The 24,999-nt window shown below is 45.1% G+C and overlaps 1 protein-coding gene across 1 annotated transcript; it reads left to right on the top strand.

The window, feature by feature from the left end:
- Window positions 1-731: 731 nt before the first annotated feature.
- PAX9 (paired box 9) lies at window positions 732-19,730 on the top strand (the record flags this gene model as incomplete). Its single annotated transcript, XM_082000146.1, has 5 exons — window positions 732-800; window positions 1,469-2,162; window positions 4,528-4,667; window positions 9,845-9,997; window positions 19,476-19,730. 5 exons carry the CDS (start codon window positions 732-734, stop codon window positions 19,728-19,730), a joined length of 1,311 nt encoding a protein of 436 aa, XP_081856272.1.
- Window positions 19,731-24,999: the final 5,269 nt, after the last annotated feature.

Raw genomic sequence — 24,999 nt, 5'->3', positions numbered from 1 at the left:
CGCTTACACTGGGAGAAGGGCCGGGAAGGGCGGCGGGGCAGCCCGACGCGTGCCCTGTCCTGCCCGCCGCGGCCCCGACGGTGCCTCCGGCCCCGCGGGGGCTCCGCACCCGCCACCCCCCGCTGTCCGCCCCCCCCCCCCCCCGGTCCCAGTGATGCCCTACCACGGTGCCAGCCCGCTCAGCACCGCCCCGGCATTAACGGCACTTTCTGCGCAGCTTACCGCGGGCAGGTAGGGAATAGCCATTTCTGCGGCGGCGGGGACCCCGGCGCCGAGCGCGCCTGCGAGGGAGAGCGGAAGGGCCGCCAGGCACTGCGCTGTCCGTCATCTCCCCTGGCCATTAGGAGGGCGGCTGGGCGGCGGGGCCGCCCCCGGGGGCGGGCTCGGGGGAGCGGTGGGCCGCGGCGCCCTGCCCAGCCCGGCCCTGCCCACGGTGCCCTGAGGTTGAAATGCAGAAGTCAAGGCTCTCTCTTCGGGAGGCAGATTTCCTTGTAGCCCTTTCCCCCCCGCCCCCTCACGCCTCTGCTTGCCTCCTCGGTGGAGATCTGAGAGGGTCGGGGGCTAGCGCAGCCGGCAGCGCAGGAAGGCTGGGAGCCCGTCTCTGGGCGTGGGTCTCCGTTTGGGATCTAGGGCAGCCCCAGAGGTGTCCTGCTCAGAGGAATGGGTAAGTGGCTGGGAGCCGCAGGAGGGTTCAAGTGCTGTCAGAAGAGGGGGAGCACCCGTGTGCCGTCATGTGCCGCCGCCGCAGCTCCCTTATTGACTTTGCTCGTGTTCCTACAAGTTGTAAGGACACGTTAAGGGTCAGGAGCAGGGAAGAGAGGAAACCTAATGACTGCTCGGTTTATTATTAATGTTATTAGGCGAGTGCGAGGCAGGATCGCAGCCGAGTGGATGGCTAGAGCCTGTGGCACGTTGTATATTATTCCTGACACCGATCTTAGCAGTTAACATTTTAGCACGTTTGTTTTACAGCCTGGTGTAATTGTGTTGTTAAGCGAGAGGCGCTAACAGCACCAGAAACGGTCTTTAAAAAGTTAGTCGCGGCTCAGAAGACCGCGTTGCCCTTGCCTCTCCCAAGATGTAAAAGAATTTCCTCAACTACTTTTCCTTCCTCCCCCTCCCCCACGTCTTCGAAAATGTTTTTCTTTTCTTTTTCTTTTCTTCGTGTTCATTTTTCCCGTGGCAATAAAGCTGACTTGTCTGTTGGGGCGATCTCGTTTTTCATCTCTGGAATGTGCTTTTTTGGAATATGCTTGATGCACACTCGGAGAGCACCGATATTTGTTGCCACGGGTTTTCTTTCTTTCTCTCTTTCTTTTATTTTTTTATTTGTTCTCTCTCTCTCCTCCCCCCCCTTGCTTCCTCCTCCCCAATTTTGGGGACATCCCGCTATTTGAAAGAAGCGAAGCGTGCGTGGAGTGCCCGGGGGGTCCCCGAGCTGTGACATCTGCCTCGTGATGAGGAGTAGCTCAGACGCCCCCTTCTGAGCCGTTCGCCGTGTCCGACGGGTTGTGTGTGTGTGTGTTTGCTTGCAGAACCTGCCTTCGGGGAAGTGAACCAGCTCGGGGGGGTGTTTGTCAACGGGAGACCCCTGCCCAATGCCATCAGGCTGCGGATTGTGGAACTGGCGCAACTGGGTATCAGGCCGTGTGACATCAGCCGGCAGCTCCGCGTTTCCCACGGCTGTGTCAGCAAAATCCTGGCTCGCTACAACGAGACCGGCTCCATCCTACCGGGGGCTATCGGAGGCAGCAAGCCTCGGGTCACCACCCCCACGGTGGTAAAACATATCCGGACCTACAAACAAAGGGACCCGGGTATCTTCGCCTGGGAGATCCGGGATCGCCTGCTGGCTGATGGCGTGTGTGACAAGTACAACGTGCCGTCGGTCAGCTCCATCAGCCGCATCCTCCGGAACAAAATCGGGAACCTGTCTCAGCAGAGTCACTACGAGTCCTACAAGCAGCACCAGCCGCCCCCACAGCCTGCTCTGCCCTACAACCACATCTACTCCTACCCCAGCCCCATCGCTGCCGCAGGAGCCAAGGTGCCCACCCCTCCCGGGGTGCCAGCGATCCCCAGCACCATGGCCATGCCCAGGACGTGGCCGTCCTCCCACTCGGTGACGGACATCCTGGGGATCCGGTCCATCACAGACCAAGGTGAGGAGCGGGGGACCCGGGGCCGCAGCCAGGCAGGGCCGGAGCGTTTCGGTCCCCTGCTCCTGGGCTCCTTCCTCTCCGAGGGTGGGAAGGAGGTTTCGTGCTTTGCCTCGGGAAACCCCTCGAGTTTTCCCCAGCCCGAGCCGGGCACCGAGCTTACCGGAAGGTGTGCCCCGGGACACGGGCGGATGGGAGGTCACGGTTGGGCTTCGGGCACACGGGACACATCGGCCGTCGCCGCTGCCGTTGTGGCCCTTGGCCGGAGGGAATGGCCCGGGCTGCCGCGGCCCCAGGGCCCGGGCTGCGCTCAGCCCCGGCCCGGCCCCCGCGGCGGTCCCAATGCCGGTCCCGGTGCCGGTTCCGGTCCCGGTGCCGGTGCCGGCCGGGACTCGCTGCCGCCCTTCAGTTGCAGGCGCCGCCTTGGCGTTACCGAGAAGTCCATTTTCTCTAGTTTTCGCAATCAGGCCAAATTTGCTCCGGCAGGAAGTTCAAATGTCACCTAATTGCTTTCATTCTGATGCTGTATTTTCCTCCGAAGCCGGGGTCCAGGAAAACGATCCCCCCCCCCCCACCCCGATTTGCTTCTTTTATCCCTTCCACCTTCTTTCTGTTTCTCCGCCTGGAAACTGCGTCGCGTCTCCCAGCCGCTCGCTACGCTTTGCCGCAGAGAAAGGGACATTTTTTCCATTTCGGTCTCTGCCAGTGAACTAACAGTGAATGTGGTTAAAACAACAGTCTAAAATAACCTTCGCCTACAGCGATCTCTGTGTCCCACTCTTCCCTCCCAATTAGTGGAGGGCGGGAGGGGGGGGCTGTGATTTCTGTTTTCATTGCGTATTTAACGGCAACAATCCGCTTCCAGCGGCACTTCAAATGCGAATTGATCCTTTAGGCATTACAGAATAATTTTCGTTTTCCTTTCTCAAAAAGGTGGTATTTTTTTCCAAGCAATACACACGCACACATAAGTATGTTTTGTTTATATACATACAAAAATATACATGTTTTTGTCCTTTTTCGCCCTCTACTTCACGGTACAAACTTTATTCTCAGACCGCACTGGCACAAACAAACGTGTTTCGTGAATCGACTTTAACAAATACATGCCTGGCAATCTCTGCTCTGTGCTGGGGAGAGGTAGTGTTGGCAATGAACATTAAAAAGAATGAGAACATTACAATCACATGAGAAACGGAGGACTTTTTTTTTTTTTTTTAAAGAGAGTTCCTCCTTTATTAACACCACATTGGCAGGCAGGCAGGCCTCTGACGGTACTGCCGGGTGCCTTGGTATCTGCCCCGTCTCCATCAGACCTCGGAGCTGCACACATCTTTCTCCAGTGTAAAATCTACCCCCTCCTCTTCCCAGCAGAGAACCGGGGCTGCCGGGCGGCCCACGCCGCAGATGGGGGCTGCTCGCCCTTGATTTATAGGATAAACTGACCTTGCTGACACGGAAAGGAAGCCCCTATTCATGGGAAAGTGTGAGATCAGCAGAAAAGGGCGCTCACCGAGAGAGCTCAATTTCTTAAGACAACTTCAGATTTGTGCCTTTCCCCCAGCCTCGGCGAGGGGCCGGGAGCGGTGGCGTGGCGGGGAAGCCCGCTCCCACGGCGGCTCCGGCGGGCCCGCAGCCCCCGGTGCTCGGGGAGCCCTCCTGCCCACCGGGCTCCCCGGCGGGGCCCGGGGAATTTGCCCGCCTGCAAAACAGCCCGGTATTCCCGTGCCGCGGCTGATGCTCCTGTAAAGGACATGACTTTCATCTTTTTTCCCCCTCTTTCTTCTCTTCCTCCTTTTTTTCTTTTCCTTTTTCTTTTCTCTCTTTCTTTCTTTTTTAAAATTTATTTTGTTGTTTTGTTTGTTTGCTTGTTTTTTCTTTTTTTTTCTTCTCAAACTTGTTTGGAGCCTGGTTCATCTGCAGCCATGTCAGGGTTATTTCTAACAAGGGTGTATCGTTTGTCCTCGGATCTGCGCGCACACACACGAGGCGATTCCCACAAGCCCCCCTCAGGAGATCCCAGGGGACAAGTGCTGGGGAGACAGACACACAGAGCTCCGTCCTGCCAGTGCAGGGACGTCGGGACGAGCGACTCGGCCAGCTCCGGGGTCGGCTGGCAATCGCTGCCATCAGCTGCACGGAGGGCACCGACTCCCTCCTCGCTCCCCCCCCGCCACCCCCCCCCCCGCGGATCACCCTCTCCAGGGGCTCCCGGGAGGCTCAGCGAGGTGTTGCGAGCGAGGGACAGGCTTCCCCTTAGCTCTGCCCCACAGGCTGCGTCCCGTAGGGGAGAGAGAGCCGTCTCTGGCCCGGAGCATCCCGGCCCTTGCCTCTGACTCCCCTCTTTCCCCGCCTTGTTTCCCAGCAGTGAGCGACACCTCTCCTTACCCCAGCCCCAAGGTGGAGGAATGGAGCAGCCTGGGCCGAAACAGCTTCCCCCCGCCGGCCCAGCACGCCGTGAACGGGCTGGAGAAGAGCTCCCTGGAGCAGGAGGCCAAGTACAGCCAGGTAAAGAGAGAGGCGGGGGAGGGCGGTGATGCACAGGGCCCCTGAGCTCGGCCGCGGGCCTGTGGCCCTTGCCCGGCGCTGCTGCTCTCCGTTTGGAGCCGGTGCCGGCCTCCCCTCGCTTTTGGTTTGCAAACGAGTCCGCCAAGACGGGCGACATCGGGCAAGAGCCTGGCTCCCTCCTCCGCTCCTCTCTCCGCTCCCTCCCTCGGCGCAGCCGCCGCAGCCCACTGGCAGTCCCCGGCCCGCCTCTCTCCCGGCCGAGAGGCTGCCGGCGGGCGGAGGGCATCCCGGGCCCCCGGCGCTGCCCCACCGCCGCGGCACAGCCCGCTCAGCAGACACCCGAGAATCGCCGCGCACCGGTCCCCGCCGGCTGCCCGCCCGCTGAGCGCCCGGCGACCGGACCCCGCCGCGCCGCACACCGGGGCTCTGCCCCCGGCCCGGCCCCGAACCCCCGCCTCGGGCCGTGCGGCGCCGTGCCGTGCAGCCCCAGGCCGTGCCGTGCAACCCCGGGCCGTGCCGTGCCGCGCCGCCCCGGGCCGTGTGAGCGGGCACGTTCCGCCGCCGCCCTTAAAGCCGCGTTTTACCCTGTCGTAGCGTGCTCTGTAGGCAGGGGAATAATTTGAAAATGGGGTGTAATTGCTTCCTACATTAAGCATTTTTAAACGCTTAAGTAGACGGCGAATTTCCTACGTTTTAATTACAACACAATATAACTGTTACTTAATAAATCTCCGTCTAAATCTTTGTACTCGCTAATCAAATCCCATGCCAGAAGAAAAGCTATAAAAGGCACAACTGTTACTAGTTGGGAAAGCACAGGTTTTGAAAACTTTTTTTTTTTTTTTCCCCCCGTGCGATGGAAACATTTCGAAAGGTATCACAGGTTTGTTTCCCAGACGCACTGACCGCCCTGCCCGCCGCTTGCCAGGCTTGTAACGGAGCCGAGGAATAACCACTATCCCTCTTTAGCGTGTTCCCATTCAAAGACAGAGGTTTTGGACATATTTTTCGAGTTCTGTGTCTGGTTTGGGATTCCATGCCGAGGAGACTTTTGTAGCTCGTATTTGGTGCTGAGTCAGACCCTTTCAAATGCAAGATGTGGAGCGCAAACTGCGGGAATGCTTGCAAAGAGCGGAATGAGGCAGAGTGGGAAATATCGTAGGCCCCAAAGGTGAACCACCACCTTATTTCGTATATTGCCTTACAAACAATACACCGTCCTTAACGCTGTCCTGTTTGTTTTGTATTGTGTTTTTTCATTATCCCATTATTATACTGTTCATGTCACATTACAAATAATATGCACTGTAGTATAGCCATGACTGTATGGTTAAAGATGGAATTAGAGTTAGATTTAGAGTTAATATTCATCCTTCCACAATTTTCTTTAAAAACAAAACAAATAAAGTGTTAGCAGTCCTACTAAAAATGACAGAAATAGCTTGTCATTATTCTAAGAACAGCCGTACTGTGGCTGCATTGTCTTAGGTCCCAGGCTGGGCCTTCTGCACAAAATTCTGCTGAAATATTCACAGGATCTGGATCATAGGATCATGAGATTCCAACCATTGTCTCTGTCGGAATCTCATTTACCTCAATAGGCATGTTGAGGAAAAATGTTACGTACATTGTGTTATTTTCAATGCTGGTGTTGGAAACTCTTTTTTATCTTTTTTTCACTCTCTCAATATTTGTGCTTTCATCTTCATAATATATCACTGTTCTACTGTCAATACTAGTCTTACTTTAAAGTTTTGTTCAACCTGAAAGATCACCTGATAAATGTAATTTAAACATATTTGCTATTTAAAAATGGAGCAAATTGCTATTAATAAAATGACATTCATTTATCAAAATACATTGTCCAGAGAGTTTAAAAGGGCTCAAAAGCTAAAAAGTATTTATCCAAAAGGCCATTTTCAGAACTTGCTCACTAAAAGAAGACACAGAGAAGACACTCACCCCCCCGAAATAATATGGGTAAATAGAATTTGGCTTTTGAAAGTTCTTAATGTATAGACCAGTCTATTCACTTAGTATTCAGAGTTGATTGCCAAGGAGTTCATTCACACGTATATTAATTGCTTTGTCTATCGCAAGTTTACTACCTTGCTGATTTAGAATGTATTCAGAGAAAATTAATGTCAAATAAGGATGTGAAAATGTGATTTTTTGCAACATTCTTTTTGCCAAAGATTTGTTCCAACCAGGTGCAAAGTCAAATTCATGAATCAAATTCTTGCTGCACGTAGCACTGACTTACTAGCTGTCTGTTAGCTGAAGCACAGTGAGTCTGGGGTGACGGTCTGTGATAGTAAAGTCTCACCAAAAGGCTCTGATGTTATGAGTATCTTGAAACGTGTACTGCTTTGGGTGTAAACAGATGAGCAGAGGCAGGGGAGAACATTGGTTCATTTGTACAGATCTAGCAAAGAGGCATCTTGAATGGTGGAAAATGGGGAAGCCACAGTCATAATTTATGTGCCAGAAGGACTACGATGAAATAGGCTCTCCTTGGACTTCAGGGTAAATGCTATTTTCCTTATCTCCTTTGGGCAAAGCTCATTCCAGAAGGCAGCAGACAGCAGGTTTCCCCCAGGGAAGTGACTGTTCTGTAATATTCCAGTTTTATGTCTGTATTACTGAAGCCAGCGGCGCCCACAAGAAGAGTAGAGCAGCAGGGAATCTAGCGCGCGTGTTTTATTTAGGCTTTCGGATTACACAACAGGAGCAGAGGGAATGTGCTCTGAAGCACAGTAACAAAGGATTTTGTGCAAGTAATAGGGAATTCTGCTGTTTCCAAAAAATATCAGCTATACATTTTAAGCATCAGCAACATTCAAGGTTCACCTGTCCACAGCTTGCAAATAGCTCCATAGCAACTAGGCGAGTGAAAGACTTGTTCCCCCAGCCCTAGTCATGGGCGATAATATTTTACTTCTCAAGAAATCCCCTGGAAACTCCCTCTACATGAGAAAGACTAGAAAAATTAATCCCAAAGAATAATGTCTTCTGTACTTCTAACATATATTTATTTGATCCCTCCCTTTAAATAATACACCTTTGTTTTAACATATGGGATCCTGTAGGCTTTTTTCAGGCAAAACTCTCAGTGACCTCCCAGACTTTTCAGGCGGCAGCCAAGGCTGATCTCCTCCATGGGTTCGAACGGCTGCGTTTCACCCCTTGCTCCACACATGAGGGGGAATTCGGCCTGGGAAAGGACTCCACAAAAGAGGCAGGAAGACTTTGCATTTTTGCCTCAGCAATAGGCAGTCACACTCATTTAACATGAAACTGAACCTCTGGATGTAGAACATTTTTCACTTTAAGTATTATGCATTTCCTGGTGTCTCTGGGGCCTTTGTTGTGTTGTTCAGTATTTGGGTTCGGGGAGTTGAAAGCTCTGCCTGGCAGACTGTGATTCTGTACCAACCATTCCTCAGGAAATCACAGAGATGCCTTGTCAAGTTTCTATTAGTTTATAATTACCCGATGTCCCAGGTTGCAGTTTATACGTAAGCAATTGCATTATATTTTACCCGTGCATTATATTCACAAATTTGTCATACAGCTTTGCAAACAGGGAGACTGTGAATCAGGGAAACTGAAAAGGAAAACAGATTTTTTTCTGAGCTTGACTGTTTTGGGTCATACGCATTTCATACAGAGCTCAGTTATATTGCAGTATTTATACGGAGAGGCACATTCAGTGTGGTGTTGGGGGGATGGCTTCTACAGATAATTATATTATTAATACAAAGGATGAATATTCTGAGTATTTTATGCATTATGCAGCTTATACTGACAGCTGCATTAAGAAAAAAAAATAGCTGAAAGCAATGAAATAGAAACCCATTTGTACCCTGTGTTTGAAATGAAAACATTTAATAAATATGTATCATATTTAAAATGCAGTTTTCAGACATCTGATGCTTATGACTTTCTGGACTAATGTCATGGGTATGCAAACTGAAAAAATTGTGGTCTGTATTTACACATGTATGAAAATGCAGAAGGTCTGACGTATGTCTGTATGATTTGTTGAGAGGCAAATAGCTTTGGAAATAGTTTTTTTCAGCATTATTTGCTGGATGCATCGCAGGAAGCAGATGTGCACATTGCCAAAGGGAGCTGATACTCATTAATGGGAAAAAGCTTGTAACTGGGAGTCTAAGAGCAAGTGGTTATTGCAGGCTTGCTCCAGGGAAGGGTACGCTATTCGGAGATCCGATTCCCAAACCTCTGGAGTTGCTGACATGACTCCTCCTAATTCAGGGGGGCTTGTGAACCTGGTTTGAGTGAAGTCTTCCTCCGACATATTGGGCAGACCCTAAAGTAGCACTCGCTTCACCTCTCTCAGCTCAACTACATCAGCTGTTAGTAGCTTGAGTTTTCGGCTTTGCTGAGGTAGCACTCCCCGTCCGTTGGTTGCATTCTGTTAGGGGTCCTGAGCAGCCTGTGCTTACAGCACATAAGGGGAAGGCTCCATTTTAGGGCAAGTGATTGCTAATAATTGTGGGTGCAATTCTGGACAATTATTTGCACAGAAAATGTCGGCAATGTAAATACGTAGCTCCTGATCTTTGATTTTAGATGAACAATGAACTGTATATGCGGTGGCCAAAGCATCTGTAATTGTTTTTATCTGCAGTGCTTCGAACGCGCAACATGTGATAACTTCTTTGGGAATAAGATGAAAATGTAACCTTAAATGTTATGGCAAATTATGTGACCCTCCTACACAGATTATTTATTGAAAAAATTGATTAGCATATTACTTATTTGGCATTTTATGGTCTAACTCAGGATTCAGGCAGTTGGATTCCTGATGTGGGTCTGTGCAAAATCCATCAACGATAAAGTTCCAGACCTCCTGCTCCTTGCTCATACCTGGGGGTGGTGGTGGAAGGTGTTGAGGAGAGGTGCTTATTTGCTTTCTTGCCGTAGTACCTAGCAGAATGGTTAGCAGAGTTCCTGTCGGTGCGGGGGTTCAGACCTTGCCTTGGAGACTCTCTGGTTCTGTGTCACTCTCATTAGGATCTCCAGACCAGTGCCTGTTATTAAAATACTGTCACTAAGATGGCTTGCTCAAGAGGTCTAGGCATCCATGTCATTGCATGTTGTGGGTGAGGGGCATGAGCTGATCCCACTACATGCACCCGATTCCTTCCCAGGTGATCTGGATGGCACCCCATTCGAACCCCATTTGTGAGACCTGCCTCTTACTGGCCACCTGCTTCCACGGCCAAAACACAGTGCCCTGCCCACCAACCCACATGGCTTCAGGGCACTCCACCCGGATGAAACTAATAAAGAAAGTCAGAGAGGTGAGTGAATGGTACAATGACACTCAAACTGCACTCTGAGCACCCTCTGCTCAAAGGGCCCCAAGCCACCAGGAGCTTCGCTGTGACAAACAGGGACTGGAAAGCGAGAGTGGTGGGAAATACCTATCACAGCCAAGGAGCAGAGTGCCAGGGGCAGGGGGATTAGATAGAAGTTGATCTTTTCAGTCTTCTGGTGCTTGTTGAGTGGGGATAAAAGACTGTATGGCGTGTTTGAATTTGCCTGTTGTGGCAATTTATCAGCTCTTAGGAATCGCCTACATACCTAGCCATAATGACGATTGGTCATTCAATAATCCATGGGCTGTGATCTCACACTCGTTAATTTACCAACTTCTAAGTAATTGCCTCTGCAGCATCAGAGATTTGTTAGACAAAGGGAATCAACGTTTTAGCTCTTCCTGAAGAGGAAAAAGTGGGGACTTTACCAGTTTGATCCCATATTTGACCAGCTTCTAACCATCAAGAATCCCTTTGATGTCTCTGTGTCTGTAATGTCTCCTTCTTCCAATCTCGGTTTCATTTAAATTACACCGTATTGAAATTACAATATATGGTTAAATATATTAAGTCATTTTTCATAGAACTGTTTGCTAATATATTATAGTTTTAACCGTCAGTGTAGAAAGAACAATTATTTACTCCTTTCAGTGTATGTGCTTGTTTAATTTCCAAGAGTGTCCTGCCTGACTTAAGATTTTGCCAAAATACCAAGGATGAATTCTTGTGTAAATCTGTTCTAAAAAGATGGGAATCTGTTGTTAGTTCCTACTCAAGGGAGTTTGCTTATATGGCATGTTTTTTTTTTTTCCTGAACTTGCCCTTTCTTCTCATAAGCACAGTATATCTCTCTAAGGGAGACTTGAGTTGCGTCTTTGTCATCAAAATTAAGCTTTGTGCTCACAGCAAATAGAATTTGTTTTCGTTCCACTTTGAGGTAGTCCGGTTGTGAGGTTTGTTAAGTGATAGAATATAACCCAAGACCCAGCACCTTCACTGGGAAGGCAGTGACTTCCATTTACATCATCCTTCCTAAACTGGAGTATGAATGGAAAGCAACCATTCAGTCAAGGTACAGACCTTGCACAATAATCTACATTTGGGAGTCATTTTAGGTGGACAAAGTGCCATATGTGGTAGATCTCACTTAACTGTGAAAACCATCTAAACCCATCCCTTTTCTGAAGAAGCATTGGCAACGCTCCCCCTTTTTCCCTCGGGGTGCACTTAGGTTTTACAACCGCCTCTGTCCTCTTGCCTCCATCGTGCCCTTTTCTCCTACCTCTCTTTTCCTCTGTTGTTTTTGTAGTGGATTCCTCAGTCTCTGAGAACTCTTTTTTTTAAACTTTTGTTTCTGTTGTAGTTTGTTTTGGAAAAGACATGAAATGCCCCTGGCTCCTTTAGGAAAGGATCTGTGATGGTGTGTAAATGCAAGTTACTATTACTATTTCCAAAAGTGGGTTTTTATTTCCCTGAAGAGGCTGAGATTTAAAATTTGATAAGAAAATATAATTAAGAGTGATTTTGATGCATGTCGCAACTATAGTTAAAACACTCAATTGATATTATCTGATTTCTGCGTTATTCAGTGCAGCTGGGGATGCCTATAAGTAAAGGAAGCAACTTTAAGTTAATAAAAAAGCACATTAAACACAGGGGATGGGATCTGCTCATTATTAAGAGAATGAACATTATTTTAGAAGGAAGTAGCATGATTTTCTTATGCAGTACATCGTAATGCATTGAATTTAGTAACAGGAGACATAACTATTAAAAATTGGCATCTTTGTAAGAGACACTGTATAGGATTGGGTAACTAATTACATTTGGAATCTCAAAGCACTCAAGCATGCAGATAACTCTGGTTTAATTGTGACTTCAACTAGAATACCAGCACTGCTTTGTACGACTTACCGTGAAAGGGAGATACTGTAATTCCCCATTCTTGAAAGGTGTCTCTCCATTTTTCAAAGCTCAGTCTTCTGGGAATGAACCCAGCTCAGCTGAGCAACAGACTGACTGTAATCCCCTTGCCCAATGTATTATTTTAAAAGCTCCGCATTTCCAATGTATTACCACTGTCCAGTCTTTCTTGAAAATAAAGGTGTATGTTTCAAAGTAATATCCTACCTACAAAATGTTCCCCCTTCTCTTCAAGGTTTTTTGGGTGTCAAAATTATTTAATGACAGCGTCCTCACTTTTCTGAATCTGCTCTATTCTCTTCTGGTTGCAGTGAATTTAATAGAAAATGGAAGGGGGAATATGTTCAGTAAAAGAAGTTCATCCATCTAAGAATATGAATATATGGTCTAATATGAGCTATGAAAAGATTTTTGCAAGAAAATTTTCCGGCGTTACAAAAAGACAGCAAACACCAGTTTGCAGAGTCACCTCTGATTAGCGTATTCACATACATCTTGCCATCTTAGAAATTTTATTACATTTTTCTCAAAAAGATTTTTAAAAAATGTTCTCATAAGCTGGAGAAATTTACTCAGCGCTCACTTTTGTAATCCTTATTTTGTAGGTAACTCTGACTTACCTGTGTAGGCACGTTAATTTTAGTGGAATGCTGATCTGAATAAGTGTTTGTAGGATCATGTAATTTTTCCCATTGATCCTGTAGCACTGAATAGCAGCTTCAGAATTTAGCTCTAATTTAGTTAACTACAATTTCTACCAAAATATTATTTAAGGTTATTCATTTTAAAACCTTAAAAGAAACATAGGTGTATTACTTACAACTTTAGGTAATGCCATTTTCCTAAATGAGATTTCCATTACAGGCCTGCTGCTGATGTTTTACTTGGAAAATTTGTTTACTCTTCCCTTGGGATCCCATATGTTGGTTTGATTTATAAATCATATTTAACCTCCAATTAAAAAGGGAGATTTAGCATGTTTGCTTCCTTTATGTTTGCAGTTTGTGTTTGATTGCTCCTAGTCCTGTTGCCATAACCTTTTTGACTCATTATGTGCACGTCCCTAAGAACATGAGATATCCTTTGGGTTTTTAAGGTAATTTGCTCTTCTGATTGAAGGACTAGATACTCAGCTCTGCTCCCCGTTATGCTTTTCCCTTGCTGTGGAAAAAATGACTTCTCCAGTAGCTGCTGCTTTATGACTGTGTTTTCAGGACATTCAGAAAAGACTCTGTGTTTCCAGAAATTGTTTAAGTAAGTTTTTCATCTTGAAAAATGAGCAGCGAGGGGCTGTCTGCCTGCGGAGCTGCGGTAGCATCCCTGCGGCTGAAGCGACCGCCAGCACCCCGCTTTGCTGGGGAGCTGCTGTTCTCAGGGAGACGCTTGTGATACCTCTGCAGATTCGTTTTGTTTGCTCTCGGGGAAAGGCTCCATACCGAAGGATCAGGGCAACGCGCTGAGCTTGCTGATCCAAGGACGGGAAGGATTTGTTCCATCCAAGTTAGTGGTAGAATTGAGAAACACAAATGAAACAGCAACCTTATTCGGCAGAGGTGTGTTCCCCAAGTCGTGACACAGGCTGAACTTCTGCTGATTCCAGCAGGGGAGTTTGGGCTGAGTCACTGTCCAAGCTCATTAGGGCTGGGGAATTAGGTAACTCGAGCTTGAAGCCTATGTCGTTTCTCCAGAAACACTTTTTTTCCAGGGACATTTTGAATACTTCTAAAAATACTTCTACTTCTACTTCTACACTCTTAGTTGATGCAGTAAATTATCTATTTAATTAAATATTGTAACAATTACATTACAATGGGCAAGTGATTCAAATAATTGGAAATAATACTTTAAAAAAAGAAGAAGAATTTACATTCTTTTGGACACTAACTTTGGAGTTAGACTATAAAACTGGGGTAGCTTCCACCTGTGGCATCAAATCTGCTCTCGTTTGTATTAACATAAACCAGAAATGAGATAATTTACATTATTGCTGTTAATAATAACTACCATAAATGCAGGCCTGTGATTTGTGATTTTGAATGCTATGACTCTGGGTCATTTTCTGAAATATTTAGAAGCCACATGGGAAGGGATATCAGGAGACAGTCTAATTTTGATACTGAGACAACATGTATCTAGCAAGCAAAAGGAAGAAAAGGAAAAGTAGAGAAGAGGATGAAACAAAAAACCCCAATACCGATTAATTACAATATAGAATTTGAATTTATACCATGATGTCTGACAGTGGAATGCAGCTTGTGTGTTTCTCTGGTATTAACATGACCAAGGCAGGAAAAAAAAAGGTCAGGTAGTTTGTCTGACGTGGACTGATTGGGAAGCTTGTCCAGAAAGCTTGTGCTCTGTCTCTCTCTACCATGCAGGAGAGAGGAGACTGAAGCTGTATGACACGTTATATCAGCGTAACTTTCATCACAGAAATCAAGGGGCGTGTGTGTCGGGGGGTTATCTCTGGTTTGGAGGGGAACTGTTCTGGCTTTTAGGAGCCCAAGCAGCTAACGGAAGTTACTTGTTCCAAAGGCAATCCCACATAAGCTTGGTTCTAGTCTTGCTTTTCATCCACCCACCCCCTCTGTGTCCTAAATCCCAAGCAGACTGAAAACAATGACAGCAAAAGTCATCTCTAGCTAGTATTGTACCTAAAGTGACTAAACCTGAAAATTCTCTCTGTTAAAACTGCTGAACCAACTCCTTCACTGGTGAAAATACAGGCGGTCCATTTGTTTCAGCAGCATCATTTTATGTTGACTTAAAGCAAGACTTTATGTCCACCTTGACGTTGAATTCTGGCCTGGATATTCCTTTCACTGGCACTGGTGCGTATCAGCAATAACTCAGCAGAAAGGCACCAGGCCCAGCTTGTGATCCTGACCCGACCACTGTTGTTTTGCAGGTAGCTTTGCAAGAACATGTTTAGCTGAATTTGCAAATCGGTGGGTGGTCGTGTTCTAGTTTTAGAACAAAGCTCTAAAATTTGGAAATACTTATTCCATCAGTTGTCTCAAAACATTGATAGAAGCAGCAATTCAGAGCAAATGTTTCTTTCCAGTCTTTGTAGAAGCCAGACAGTAAGCGCTTTCAAGCAGGAACCCTTATCATTTGCACAGAGGAGGTTCTTGTTCAGTTAGAACTACATGTTTGTTTGTTTGTTTTAAAAAATTAGATTTCCCTTGAAAAGCAATGGTTTAAATTAAGAGAAAAAATATTTATAAAACTTAAAAACCAGGTTCAAGAAGCTCTGCACTTAAAACAAGTTCTAAGGGTTTTTAAAATCCATAAACACCATGGGCTTCTCACACTCCTAATTATGAATGTTTAGATTTTGGTGTTCATTTCCTCTGATTGAAATACTGCAGGATGAATTATTCATCCAGTATATACAGGGTCATGGAACTTAATCCCCTCCATTTATTTTAAGTGAATGTCATGTTTGTAAAAAGTGCCAGATTGACAGACAAGATTCAACCCTTCTGATAACCTACATATTGTATCTAAAGCTGTTTAGAAGTAAAAACTCTTGCGGTTAAAATTATTGGGTCAAATCCTTCACTGATGAAAGTCAGAGATGAAAATCAGTATTTTTTTTTAAAGTAGAATAGTTTTAAATCACATAAGGTGAATTTTTCTCTATCCCCTGAGCTTTAAATTTGGATCAGAGGAGGCCTGTGGGTATGGCTCAAATCTGCCCTGAAGCAGAAGTGCACTTTGTGCCGGGCTGGTCCTTACCCATCCCAGTGCTGCCTGCTTGGCTGAAGGCACCTACTGGCCTCCACATCATCATGGTTTTGAGTGGTAGAGCTTTGTAGCACTGGAACTAAAATAAGAACGATTCATTTATTCAGCAACAACAGCTTTCCAGCACGGGTGGCCTCTGACAGGTCACAACTGGTGGTCTCTACACAACTGCCCTCAGTAGTTAGGGCAAGGCCTTTCTCACATTCAAAGCAGTTAGAAACTATAAAAACATCAGTTATCGCAGCTGTAATTTAAGTAAAGGGGGAGGGGTGGGTAAAAGGCTTGTTCTGTCTGTTATAAATCAGGGTAGGTATTCTTTTAAATTAAGCTTTTACAAAAGCTAGTGAATCTTTAGTCAGGTCCCACCTGTTTTCTCAATAACAACCCAAGTAGCACCTCCAGTGTAATTCAGTAACAAACTAGGGCTTCACCAATAATTATAGTTCAGAGATTTTCGTTTTACTTCGTGCCATAAGGTCGTAATAAGGAAGGCCACGTGATGATAAATAGAAGTAGGGGAATATATATGTTTTAAATATTTATCAATGATGTCTGCATTAATGTGAGCTGGTCAGGAGCTCCCATGATGTGCCACAAATTATGCAAAGTGATCCGTTTCTGGTTGCTGAGGAACCCCTGGCAGCCTTGTCTGTAGGAGGTGCAGGAGGCCAGGACATGGGCTCAAGCATCTGTGGACCAGCAAAGAGATGGCTTGTTGGTACATTGCCTGGTACAGACCTAGCCTGTGCCACTACCCCAGCACGGGGTCAGGCAGGGTACAGCCCGGGGACCCTGCCCAACAGGCTGCGTGGACGAGGACACCCTGTTTCTGGCAGAAGAGAGGTGAGTTGTGGGGCTGGGTATTGCATGGTGCTGCTCATCCTCAGGGCCAAAGAATTGGCCCCTCTTTTATTTACGTGTACAGAGAGAGTCATCACCCTCAGGGAGCTTTTTAGCCTGGACACAGCATTTGATATAGCGGGGAGTCATTTCTTGAGGACCAAAAGTTGCCTTTCTCTACCCATATACTCTTGGCTTGTGATGGTGGAGTGGGGAGAGGTGCTTGGCAAAGTGATTGCATCAAGCAGTACTTTGCCTTGGCATAATGCAGCACTATGCACAACTTTGAAGGATGCGTTTACAGTCTTATTCCTCAGATGAGATGTTGTTAGAGCATCTGCCTATTTGAAAAGGGCTCTGAGAGGGAGTGCCAGTGGTTGGAGAGCGTCCTACAGCATGGCAGTCTGTACAGCCCCTGGGAAGCATTTTCTCTTCTTCTCTGTGGCAAACAAGGACTCTGGCCTTTCCCAGAGCCACATGTGGTAGAGGCGAGCAAGTGACAACACAGGAGGCTGGAGGGACATGGGCTGGCCCTGCAGCCTGGGAGGAATCCTTTCAAAAGCATGGTCAAGGGTTCATGGGACATGACCACTCATAGTGAGGAATCCTACTTAAAATGGGTCTTGCAGGCACATCCTTGAGCCCACTGCTTGGTACCAGCCCGCTTGGGAGCGGGCAAGCCTGGAGGAGCAGGGTGGCCTCGCAGAGTCCAAAAAACCTCTTCTGAGCTTCAGAGGCTGGAGGTTTGGCTGCCCTGTGCTGCCACAACAGCTATGAAACTCTTCAGGGACTTGCTCCAGGTCTTTTCTCCTTCCAGCACCCTTTCGGAGTTTCTGCAGTTCTCTGTGCAAGATCCCTCTGGGTTGTGGCACTTGATGTCCCAGAGTTACAACCTGGTTCTAATGGCTCTACTGCCTCTGTGAAAAGTTTTTTGTTGTTGTTTGTCAGAAAAAACAGAGAAGTGCTCTTGTTTCATATTCTTCTGGGAAGCGCTTTGCACACTGGAAGAGGCAGGGAGCTTGGAGAACAGCAGCTTTTTAGGACCTCTCACACGTTTTACTTTCCAGTAAATTCAGTGAAATAATTTTCCATGTTATTTAATTTACAGTTCAATTATTTGAAGGTTTGTATTAATTAGCATTGTTGCAAACACTAATATTTTAGAGTTGAGGCTGAAGTGTAATTCTGAAACACAGTAGGGGACGTGTAATTGGACTTGAAGGTCAGGTCACATATTTGGATTTTCAAAAGAATAAGGCAAGTTCAGCTTCTATAAAGTGTTTATGGATTTGGAATGACAATTACGTCGCTGCTGCAGCTGTATGTTTTGTACTAATTAATATACCTATTGGAGGCTTGTGGCTGGGAGCCTGTCACTGTCTCCTGCTGTTTTAGATTGCTGTACAGGTTTATATTGACTCCAGCAGGATTACTGCTTGGTTTCCCAGGTGGCAATGAGGGGATAGTCCAGTCAGTGGAACTGTGAGTTACACTGGTAGGAAGCTCATGAGCCTGAAACCAGGCCAGTGCTGTTTATGGAGGTAAATACTGGAAATTTTGGCAGGTGCAATCCAGGCAGGAATCGAACAAGTGAAATGTTAACATCATGTGAAGTTTTAGCAGAAACAAAAGTCCCTTTTATTTCTTAACTCTGCACTATCCAGGTTAGGTCCAGTTCTACCAAGTGATCAAAAATGGTAGATGCTACATGATTTGCTGAAGCGATACCTGTTCTTTCATATTCAGATAGGAAACTTTTCTGGGAAAAAATACCACCCCAAATCCTAAAACATAAACACTACACAAATTGAAACCTAAGCAGGATAAATGATCTTGGTTTGTACCCATCCTGCTGAAGAAGCATTTACAGGGTGTGAAATAAACCACCGAACACTTTTTATTTAAATAAGGAGTCATTCATTGTGAAATCCTACCGTGGCAGACTGAAGGACTCTCCCTTCTCTATTTAAATAGAAACGCTTCTCCCCAGCCTACGGAAGGACCCAGGAAAATAGCTCGCAGGAAAGGACCCAGCCCTGCAATTGTTTTGTGTACAGAAGCCCTATTGAAACGAGGAGAAGCTGTGAGCAAAGAACATTTGTGAGGTTATATCCCAAGCACCTAGAAAACAGATTTTTAAAAGACATCATCAATAATAATAATACTATAGTTCTGACTCATGCTCTGAGCAAACAGTTACCAAAGAGTTTAAGATGTTCCCACCCCCCGCAGCTGCTTGTTACCTCTCCGCTCCGGGGAGCATTGCTGCGGGATCCGTGCCCGCGCCTGCCCGCGGCCGCTCAGGGCTGAGCCCACCCTCCTTTGGGGCTGGGGCAGGTGAGGCACCGGGATGGGTCCGTCTCTCCTGCCACTGGTATGGCCGTGGTCACCATCACAGCACTACCTGCCAGGGTCTCGCCACAGTGGCCAACACCCCACGTGAAATTTGGGGAAGGGGTCAATAGGTACTGGCCCACCCGCTCTGACTCATGGGACTCATTGCCAAGAGGATGAAGGTGCTCGACAAGAGAGAGGGGCCAAACTCATCGCAAACAGCTCCAGCAGTAGCTCTCAAACATAATGATTAGATGCAACCAGGGAGTCCCTGAACAACAGCTTGTGGGTGTCTGCATGGGGGGCCTGGCAGCCCCTGCCCTGCTCTCCCTGTGTGTTCCTTGAACATCTGCTACTGGTCCCTGTCTGGGACAGGCTGCTGGAAGAGGTGTGCAGGGCTGGTGCGGGGTATCTGGTCTTAAAAGCAAAGCACAAGGGGGTCACTGTGACCCTGAAATTTGGGGGAGTGGTTATGGGTGGCTCTCTGGGTGTCCCATGGGCATCACTGGCCCTGGTTCTTGTGCAAATCCTCAGTAGCATCTGAGGGCAGTTTCTTTTATGGCAGATCTGCTGTGTCTTCCTCTCTTAGAAACATTTTTCCCTTTCCTTTCAGGCACCCAACGGCCTCCCAGCTGTCAGCAGTTTTGTGTCGGCACCAGCCATGCCTCCCTACGCCACACCAGCCCAAGTGTCACCTTACATGACGTACAGTGCCACCCCGTCTGGCTACATGGCCAGCCACGGCTGGCAGCACGCTGCAGGCACCCCGCTGTCCCCTCACAGCTGTGACATCCCCACCTCGCTGGCGTTCAAGGGCATGCAGACGGCCAGGGAGGGCAGCCACTCCGTCACGGCCTCTGCGCTCTGATGCAGGAGCTGGTCCAGGACCACCACGAGCTCGCTGGCTGGTCGTTCCCTGAGCCTGGCTCATGGACTGCCCTCTTTGTGCCAGTGATATCTGGCATTTCTCCTTGTGACTTGCCTCCCGAAAGGCTTTTGGGGTTGAAAGAGCTGAAGACGACATCAGAAACTGAAGGAAGTGTGGTGTTGTGCTCTTTAAGGAAAGACCTTGCATCCCTCAGAGGGCTCATGGAGCCTTGTCCCACTCTCCTCCTGGTCAAACCACACGTATTTATTCTTAATCATCACAGACTTTCTAAATGTGCAATTGTTATTAAGATTTGTGTAAAAAATCAATAAAGAAAAATCACCACAGAAAATTCTGCTATGCCTCGAGTCAGCAAAGGTGGCTAAATGGAGAGAAACTCCAATTGCCTAGAGAAACAACCCTTTCGTCGATGAGGTTATACAATCCACTGCTACTGAGAGATCACTTTTTTGGTTGTTTTGTTGGGTTTTGGTAACCAAATATAGAACGAAGGCAATATGCGTCTCTCAGATTCTTCTGGCATGTTGCCATCATCAGGCAGTAGTAATACCTTTGCGTTTTTATCCACTTGTAAATATAGGCTTTTGACAGCATTTGTTTTCACCTTCCAGTACATTTATGTCTACTTTTTTTTTTTTTTTTTTAAATTTAGAAAGGTGACTTTCTAGCTATTTTCTGTGTCTTTGCGCGGTGGGGTGATAGCCTCAGGTGATGAGGTTTAGGTAAGTTTTTTTCCATCGTGTTTTTGTGCCTACAGTGGAGGCTTCAACTTCTCATGAAATACAGTTATTTCTTTAGCAGAAGATTCAAAGGCAGAAATCCAGCCAAGTAACTCTCCCCAGCTATAGCCAGCCTCTCAGATTCATGAAACACTACATCCACGTTCAGTGTACAAACAGGAATGGGTGGAAAATATCTGAACAAAACTGAAGATTGTAGAGAAAAATGCTGTTAGTGTGCAACCTGTGCAGAGCTGCTTACAAAGCCATGCCAGTCAGCAAACCCGCTGAGCAATAGAATTGTATCGTCATTGCCGGCTCACTTGTGTCCAACATTTTCAGCCCCAAGATTATGTTGTAATTTTTTTTAAGAGGAAGTCGCCTTTAATTTCTGCTTTAATGAATGTAAATTATGGCTCTTCGTAAAGTTTACATTGTTGTTCTGAAGCATTTTTTTCCTTTTAGGTAAACTGGTGGTGGTGCTACAAACACAGATATTATTTAATATTAACAAATTCTCTTTCTACATTTCTGTATCCAGTGGCAAGTACTCTGTGCCAGTTATTTTGCTTTAAACTTTAATCCCAAAAGAGCTAACGTTCTGATCTTTGAAAATTTTCCTGTTTTCCTTGGGCAATAATAAAGTTCTGACTATTATTCCAGAATGCTTTCCACATGCTGTAGGTATGTTCAGAATATGAACATGAAAAAAAAATTAAGCCTGGTGTGACTTTTCATATCTTTCATAGAATTTTAATATATTGTGTATTTTTATAAATGTTGTGCAATAACCTAAATTACACTAGACATAGTTAAAACAGAGGAGAAAATGTCATTCTTCAAGTATTGCTCTATCTATCTGCATACCATATTAAACATTCATTCAGTGGGAAGGTAAAATACAGTTCCTTCTTAAAATATTGTCCTCTCTTTGTGGATTTTCAGCTTTCATCACTGAGAAATTTTCATAATAATCTAACTAACCAGTACAAATGTTGCATACAGTATTTCCATTGAAATACAGATGGACTCAGCTGGTTGTTGCCACCTTTGCTTTTTGCATTAAAAACCAGTTAACGGAACTGTACTTCTATGAGGACACAGGTATTGTATTATGGCTCTAAGGAAAGAAAGATCTGATCTCGGATGAGATCCCGTATTCTTCAGCCTCAGGACAGCAATGGCATTCGGCAGCTGTTTAGCTTTATGAGATGCCGAAAACCTTGCTATTCAGTAGAACACTTTTTAAAGAATGTTTCTTTGAAACCACTAAAGGTAACGCGCACACGAAGTGCATTTCCACCCTGCCACACCATTAGTGATGTGATGGACGTTATTCTGCCTTTATGCAGTTGTAGCTGAAATAAGAGGAGCCTTAACACCATGAAAAAGAAATCGGTTTAAATCTAGACAAGCTCTTCACTAAAAATAAAATGGAGGAAAAATAAGATAAGAAATAGATCATGAGTCAAAAAATAATTAAGTTGGCACCACGATTTTAGCTTTCAACCTAGTTGTTTTACTGGATTATAGACTTACTGAGTAAGTCTACCCATTGTTACCTATACACCACAAACAAGGTACATCAAAGGGAAAAAAAAAAAAAAAGAGAAAAAAGAGAAGCCTTCCAGAGCACACCTTTTTGAACGCCAAGAATTCACAAGCCTGTAACGAATTGTGCCACTGTTAAAAGTTTTCAAAATATTCCTGAGCAACAAAAGGTCATTTCTGGAATAAAAGTCATCTTTTCTGAGACTCCCATGAGGCATTAGTGTGTTTTGGGAGATACTTAGAGAAACAGATCCTTAGCTTGTTATCAGCTGTTTGCATTATCTTGTCTTCAGCTAAATCAGGATAATTTATAAAGCAAGGACAAGACGTGGTGTTAATTATTCCTCACGTGGGAATACATCATCATGAACCGTTTTTGTTTTGCGTTGGTTTAGGTACAGCTCTTGGCACATCTGCCTTACCCCCGAGCGCAGAGTCAGTGGGGCTGTATGCAGAAAGTGTTGCTCAGAGTGGGCAAAGGTACCTGACCTTGGCCCTTGGTAACTGCCTGTGATGGATTTTTTTGGTATGAATTTTTATAACAATTTTTTTTTTAAAAAACGTAAACCTACGACGCAGAATGCTCCTTTGCCCATGACCTTTTTTACCTGCTTATACTCATGGGTAAACTGAAAAAGACAACACGTTAGCTTATTAGCCACACAACTTTAAGCCACTTTACAATAAACAAAGGAGAAAAAGGGATTTTTTTTTTTTTTTTTTTTTAAATAATAAACAAGGGTTAGCTGCTGCTGTCAGGTACAGGGGTATAAATCTGGAGTGAACCCACTGAGGTGAATGGATTAATTTGGGAAATATGCAGTATATGTGATTGCAGAATTTAAGTTTTAATTCTGAAAAGCCTACACTCCATTCCCAGAGTGTCAAATGTTTTCAGAGAAATCAGTGAAGCTTAATACTCCCTTCTATGACAGCCCCACTGTGTTTGCATGGTCCTGGTACAGAAGACCTCCAGTGTAAAACTGAATCAGATCCCATATTACACCAGGAGCGATGGGGGATTGGGCTGGCACGTTCATGGGTTTGTTTTCTAAAACAATGCTGTGTTTTCTGCTTTCTAATCATTCTCTTTTTATCAAAGATCAGGCTGAGCTATTAACTGAAAAAAAATCATGTTGGAAAGGATGTAAAACCGAAGGCTATATATGTATATACAGTACGTTTAAAGCCTTTTATTTTTATATTTTGAATGCTCTAAATTAATAAAAGTCTAATTATAAAGCATTTTGCTTTTAATTTTCAAAACTATCTTAGTAGTGTCTTCTCTTTGGCTAAGTACTGATAATGAAATGCAACAACGAGGAATATTTGCCTTAAAATTGTAAACTGTAACAGCTAATTTTATTGATTTTAGCTATGAAGTAGCATAGGTATGAGAAGTTGCTGTTGTCAAATTTAGTCGAGAGGTTTGTCGAGCATGTCAGTACAAGCATCCTTGAAAGTGCTGAGAATGCATTTCTATTTTTAGCTTTTTGTTGCTTTTCTAATGCATTAAAAACACTCGTGAGACGAGACTTCACATGTGAACTGTCATTTTCAAGTAATAATCTGGAAAGATATTTCTTCAGGATTGCTGGGAAAAAGGTTTGTTCCTCCTCAAGAGGAAGAATGTTTAAAGTTAACAGTGTGAATGTAGTACGGGGTGATACAGAAACTTCCAGCAATTGCAAGATATGCATTCATTTGACAACAAACCCAGTTTAGATAATGGGAATGTTTTTATAACAGAATAATGTGTAATTTTAAATTGTTTAAAAATTTATTGAAAGGAAACTGTGGAGTGGTACAACTGCATAAACCGAAACTATGTCTTCAGCCAGCACCGCAGAAATTATCATATTTCACAGAGCTAGTTAGAATGGCTAGAAAAGACAGGAGTACATCACTGAAATTTTATTTATATTTACAGTGACTGGGAAAAGCAACAATTTTAGCTTTAGACCAACATTTTTTATCTATAGAAAGGTGCATTTCTTTGAGGTATATGGCTAGCTAATTACGACTGCATATGTGCTATCAATCTAGAACATTGTTTCTCTAACCCACGGTGGTAATGAAAGGCTAATGGGGCAGTCAAGGCGCATTGAGCATTTTTATCGCAGGACAACTCTTTCAGCAATAGTATATGAAGGTGAATAAAAAACTCACAGTAAAATCTCATACGCCTAAAAGTATTTTTTTCTGCTCAGTTATTTACTCATTTCTTCTATGCTTCCCACAGTTGTTTTGCACTTTCATGTAACTTGATTCAGACTAATTATTTTCAGTATCTTCTACGACCTGAGTGAGATTTATACGATATATATGGCTGAACTTTTAACAGCACTTTAAAACTTTTAACAGTAACTTTAGAACTTTTAACAGTAAGGTTGTGGCTAGTTATGCTGTCTTTTTTCTATCCTAACTCCCAACAACTCAGGAAACTCTTCTATCAATGTTGAAATCGTGCTGTACTGAATTGAAACTGGACCCAAGATTGACGCAAGAGTTTGCAGAGTATGGGTCATGTTCTTAACCTGGAGTCAACGGAACTGTCAGTTTACACTAGTATCTGGCCCCCCAGCATTAATACATTTTTTTCTTCAAGACCCCCTGGAAGTTACTATCTATCTTGCCACTTCAGCCGAAATTTTTTTAAAAGTGTATTGACTATATAGTATAATTCAGTGTCCAGAATTTTCAGTTTGTCCTTAGAAAACTAACTTGTTCCTATGTCTCCTTTATATTTTCTCTTGATCCAGTACAACAATTACAAATATCAACCGTGCTATTTACTTACGCACTTACAGAAAAACATGTGCTTAAATATTTTCTTGGATCAGGACCTGAAGATCAAATTTGTTTTGAACTGTATTAAGATCAGTGTAATCTGAGGGCATTCAACACCATAAAGGGTGAGAATCACTTTTACTTTATTAACAGGTATATTATTTTAAAGAGTACATTTTTCAGAAGCG

The sequence above is a fragment of the Phaethon aethereus genome (assembly GCF_964289735.1).
Source record: "Phaethon aethereus genome assembly, chromosome: 5".
Taxonomy (NCBI): Eukaryota; Metazoa; Chordata; class Aves; order Phaethontiformes; family Phaethontidae; genus Phaethon; species Phaethon aethereus.
This window is presented reverse-complemented; position numbering and strand designations above follow the sequence as displayed.